This window comes from Salvelinus namaycush, unplaced genomic scaffold (assembly GCF_016432855.1).
Source record: "Salvelinus namaycush isolate Seneca unplaced genomic scaffold, SaNama_1.0 Scaffold1186, whole genome shotgun sequence".
Classification (NCBI taxonomy): domain Eukaryota; kingdom Metazoa; phylum Chordata; class Actinopteri; order Salmoniformes; family Salmonidae; genus Salvelinus; species Salvelinus namaycush.
Genome location: NW_024057882.1, coordinates 73,701 through 78,827, shown reverse-complemented (window position 1 = coordinate 78,827; position 5,127 = coordinate 73,701). Strand labels below are relative to the sequence as shown.

The 5,127-nt window shown below is 42.6% G+C and overlaps 1 protein-coding gene across 1 annotated transcript; it reads left to right on the top strand.

The window, feature by feature from the left end:
* The first annotated feature begins 551 nt into the window (after positions 1-551).
* LOC120036021 (trichohyalin-like) lies at positions 552-3,380 on the top strand. The gene is made up of 2 exons (XM_038982484.1): positions 552-2,196; positions 3,226-3,380. The coding sequence occupies exons 1-2, from the start codon at positions 1,398-1,400 to the stop codon at positions 3,378-3,380; spliced, it is 954 nt and encodes a 317-aa protein (XP_038838412.1). The 5' UTR covers positions 552-1,397.
* Positions 3,381-5,127: the final 1,747 nt, after the last annotated feature.

The following is a 5,127-nucleotide window of genomic DNA, read 5'->3' as shown; positions in this document are numbered from 1 at the left end:
TGTGATTAAAGGCAGTTTAATTGAGCAGAAGTTTAATTATTATTGTAATATTGTAGTAAATTGTCTGAGTTCACTTCCTAAATAATGTGTTGACATTCCTTTGCTCCCAGATACAAGCAGCAGAGATGGAGGTTCAGTTCCTGAGGGAAGAGAAGAAGACCTGTACAGAGAAGGAAGCCCACATGCTTGAGTTGAGGGGGAAAGATCGAACGATCCGAAATCAGAAGAAGGAGATGGACAGACTTCAAGTGTGCCTCTGGGAGGAGGAAAAGAAGAAGAGGAATGGTGGAACGGAGAAGGACGAGATGATTGAACAACTACAGTCTGAGACAGACCATCTCAGAGCCCTTTTGAAAGATGAAAGGAGGAGAAGAAGAGTAGAAAGGGGTATTATGAAAGAGTGGAAGGCTGAGATCCTGAGACTGAGGGAGGCAGAGAGCCACAGGGAGGCAGAGAGCCACAGGGAGGCAGAAAGACAGAGAGAGGCAGAGAGACAGAGAGAAGCAGAGAGAAGCAGCGAGACAGAGAGAAGCAGCGAGACAGAGAGAAGCAGAGAGACAGAGGGAGGCAGAGAGACAGAGAGCCACAGGGATGCAGAGAGAGCCACAGAATGGGAGAACCAGAGACAAATGCAGGAAGTCAACAGACTCAAACAACTGCTGGAGCTGCTGATGGTGGACCTACAACTGGCCCACGTAAGACATGTCATTGTTATTATTAAAAGGCAGTGTATATTCACCCGGCTGAAAATGAATGGCGGCAGTATGCTAACCCAATGTTAACTTTTATGCCTTTCCTAAACGTTAACCCTTACCTTAACCTCACTGAAACTATACCTAACCTTTACCATAACCCAACCCTAGGTCCTAAACCTAACCTTCATTTATCTCAACCCCTACGCCTTTCTTCTGCCGGTTGAATATCCACTTCCTTATTAATGTCATTACTGTTGTTGTTGTTGACAACTGTATCTGTGCAGGTTGTAAATAATTGCATTAGTGAAACATCATTTGTAGGAGTAATTTCTACAAGCATAAACATCAGAGGCAACATTAAATTGCAACGGGAATTTCTCAAACCCCTAACTGAATGGGCAAGCTAGTTGTGTGTTTGTATTTGTACACATTTTGGACATAATTGATTCCATAAAATGTCTCATAATTTTTTCAAACCATGTCAATACATTAATTGACAATGAATTGTCCAGATGAATTGATCAAAATGACCCTGCTATTGATGTTGTTCAGTGTTTGATTCAATTACCTAGGTCTAAGTTGTATTTCTATGTATCATTCTCTGCAAATGCTTTGAAAGTATGTCTTGGTCATAGATTATCACTAATTTAACCTTTTAAATTAAAGCAAGAGATAGAGAGATTGAGGCTATGGCAGAAAGTCATGGAGGATCAGCGACCAAGACTGGCCTGGAACAACAAACCTATTGAGACAGAAAGAGAGAGGGAAAGAGAGAGGGAAAAAGAGAAAGAAAGGGAGATGGAAAGGGAGAGAAAAGCAGAATTGGAAAGACAAGAAATGAAGAAGAAAGTGAAACAGGCAGAAGAAACGATAAAAGTGTTAGAACGAGAGATTGAGAGCTTGAAAGAGACTGAAAAGGAAGTCATAGTTGAAAGAGAAAGAGACATGCGTATTGCAGAGAATGAGAAAGTCAAACTGGTTAACGAAAAGGTGAAAGAGTTAGAGAGAGAGGTTGAGAAACTGAAAGAAGATATGACAACAAAAGAGATTCAATACAAAATCAAATTTGAAAGAGCGAAAGAAGCGTATAGAAGACAGAATGAGAGAGTGAAACAGGTTAACCAAAATGTACTAGTGTTAGACAGAGAGGTTGCGAGAATGAAAGAAGAGATTAGATTGAAAGACGAGACTGAACCAGAGAGAACATTTGATAGAGACAGAGAGAGAGAAAATGATTGGAGACGAACTGAAGAGGAGATGAAAAATAGAGTGGAGAGAGAGATGGAGATGGAGATGGAGACAGCCCTCATCAATGACAAAAAGACGTCTGAATTGGAGGAAGTCTTCAAGAAAATCAAGGAACAGCTGAAAGAATTAGAAAATATGGAAACAGACAAATATAAATGGAAACAGAACCAAATGGACATGGAGGAGAAGATGGAGGGTGAGAACAACAAACAGAAAGAGGTAGAAAGAAAGAGAATGGAGAAAATACCAAAACAGAGACAACAAGAAGATGAGAAGAAGAAGGAGATGGAGAGAGAAGTAGAAGAGGAGAGACGCAAACAGAAGCACATAGAGATGGAAGAGGAAGAAAGAGGGAGTGAAAAAGAGAAACAGAGAGAGATCAAAAGGAAGAGAATGGAGAAGAGACAGAAAAATATGGAAAGAGAAGAAGAGAGACAGAGAGAGATTGAAAGAGAGAATGAAGAAGAACGATGTAAACAGAAGCAAATTGACATGGAGAAGGAGGAAAGAGAGAGGGAGAACAATACACAGAGAGAGATAGAAGAGATACACAGAGGACAACAACAAGAGGAGAGACAAAAACAAATGGAGAAGGAGAAAGAAAGGGAGAAAGACAATGAGAATCAGAGAGAGATGGAATTAAAAGATCGGCAACAGAAAGAGATGGAGAAAGAAAAGATGATCATGAGAGAGAGGGAGGAAGCAGGAAGAAGAAAGGAGGGGCAGAAAAATATTTTGGGGGAAATTGAGGGACAGAATGAACTGGAGATAGAACAGGAGAGAGAGATGGAAGACAAGCATGAAGTGATTAAGGAAGCAGAGGAAGAGTACAGGGAAAGAGAAGAGAGAGCAAAGGAAGTAAGCATGAAGAAACATGGAGTAGTTAATGTTAAAGCAAAAGCACGGGAAGTCTTCAATAGACGTAAAGAGAGGAGGTTAGAAGTGTTGAAGGGGGAACGAGAACACATAGAAAGAGGACAACAAATCAGGAGGGAGAAGGAGGAAAGACGGCTGGAGATGGAAAGAAAACAGGAGAGGGCAAGACAACAAGAGGAGCAGGATAAACAACAAGAGATTGAAATTGCTAGACAGAAAGAAATGTTCAGACTAAGAGAGGAGGAGAGGCAGAGAGAGGAAGAGAGAGAGGAGGAGAGAAAGAGAGCCGTTAAAGGCCATTTAGCTTTAATCAGAGAGAGAGAGATAATAGAGGCAAACAGAAGAGAGGAGATGGTGGAAGAGGAAAGAAGGGAATTCCTTGAAAATTACAAGAGGGGTGACTTAGAGGAGGAGGAGGAAAAGGAAGAAGACAAGGAGGACATTCTCCCACCTGATAAAAGTATCCGAAGGAGAGCTGTGGGCTGGATAAATAAGAAGTGGGAGAAGAGGAACCTCAAGAAGATCGAGAGAACCTATCAGAGAGAAGCTGAGGAGGGCTAAGATCGTCCACATAGGTAAGACCTGTTTTCCCTCTGCTTATGACATCATCCTCTTTAGTCTCCTCTACACGCATCAGTTCCACACCAGTCATCATGTTGCATCATTGTTTCAATATAAAACGACTGTCTAAAGAATATGTTAGCTGACATGGCTAATTGAGTGACTGACTGACATAACAAGAAAAATACTGCTGATGTAACAACCACGTGTTTAAATGGTACATTGTGTCATCTACTAGTCTAACTCTCAAGACTAAGTAGAGACCCAGAAAGAGTTCCTAAAAAACACACACTAAAACGTGTTTTGGGGGGATCCGGGGCTACTAGTGGCCATGCGGCCCTAAGCGATCACATATGCCCTACTAGTGGCCATGCGGCCCTAAGCGATCACATATGCCCTACTAGTGGCCATGCGGCCCTAAGCGATCACATATGCCCTGGCACTATACAACGAATAGGTGGCATTCAGGACTCATGTTCAACTTAGGGTCAGGTCAATTCGGGATGGGAATTATTGCACTTTATTGACAAATTCCATGCCTTGTTCAACTGAAAAGAGTAAAGAATCATTGAGATTAAGTTGTGTTTTCTATTCTTCATTCCCTGTGTCCATTACATTTAAGTTGATACCAGATCCCTAAGTTGAATGTGAACTCTACTTCTTCCCCCTACCAGCCATCCCTGGACACACAAGGCTAACAGCCACCATGACACGGGCAGAGAGAGAGAGGAGAAGAGGAAGGAGCTGCTGAAGGCTGAGAAGAGAAGGAAGAAGATGGAGGATTTTAATAAGCAGTGGAGAGAGCAGTCCCTGCTTAAAAAACAAGCTCATCAGAAACTGAAGGAGGAGAGGGGGAAGATGAAGGGACATTACCTGGAGCAGATGAATCTGGAGGCTGATGCTCAAATCAACACCCGGTGTCTAACCACCCAACACAGCCACGATTATCTGGAGACAACACAGCCCACTGGATCTGGAGATGGCCACCAGGAAAGGCCAAGGAGGCAACAGGCATGGGCAGAGATCCAGGAGGGGAGTTCAGAGAACCAGCAGGAGTGGCCAGAGAACCAACAGGGGGTGCCAGACAGCCAGCAGCTAGAAGCTCCAGAAGAGGCTGAAACATCAGAGCTAACCTCCAAGAACAAGAAAAGGCCCAGGCATCTGGAAGAGAATTAAGATGGGGTAAAGAATGTTTAAACATCTATTCATGTTTTACACTGTTAATATATAGGTTTGTCACTTTAAAAAGTGACATTATCCAAATGTGAGGGTTTTAGTGTACATGCAACACACATGTAAATATATAGATACTTACCTGTCTCTGATGTCTTACAGGCATTCCTGACCTGCTGTCTGCCTAGAGCTGGAACTCGAAGAAGCCACAGTTCCACTGAGGTTACATTGGTCATTAAAAGTGTCGCCCAATAATTCCTCCTCCTCTTTAAGTCATCAAGCCACATTTTCCTCCACAAAACATGATCGTCTCCTCAAGCCAGCAAGTATCCTCTTTATCAGGCAACAAACCATCGAAGGTCATGACTCTCCTCCCCAGAGCAGAGGTTCTCATCTTTAGCCTAATTAAATTCATCTCTGCTCACCACCTCTACTGTCCTAGAAAATATCCCAAAAATGGAAATGGTTTAAACAGAAGTCCTCCCCTCAGACCAGTGGCTCCACAAGCCAGAGTTTCTTATCTTTATTCAAGTTGAACGCAACTCTGATCATTTCCACCACCTCACCTGTTAAG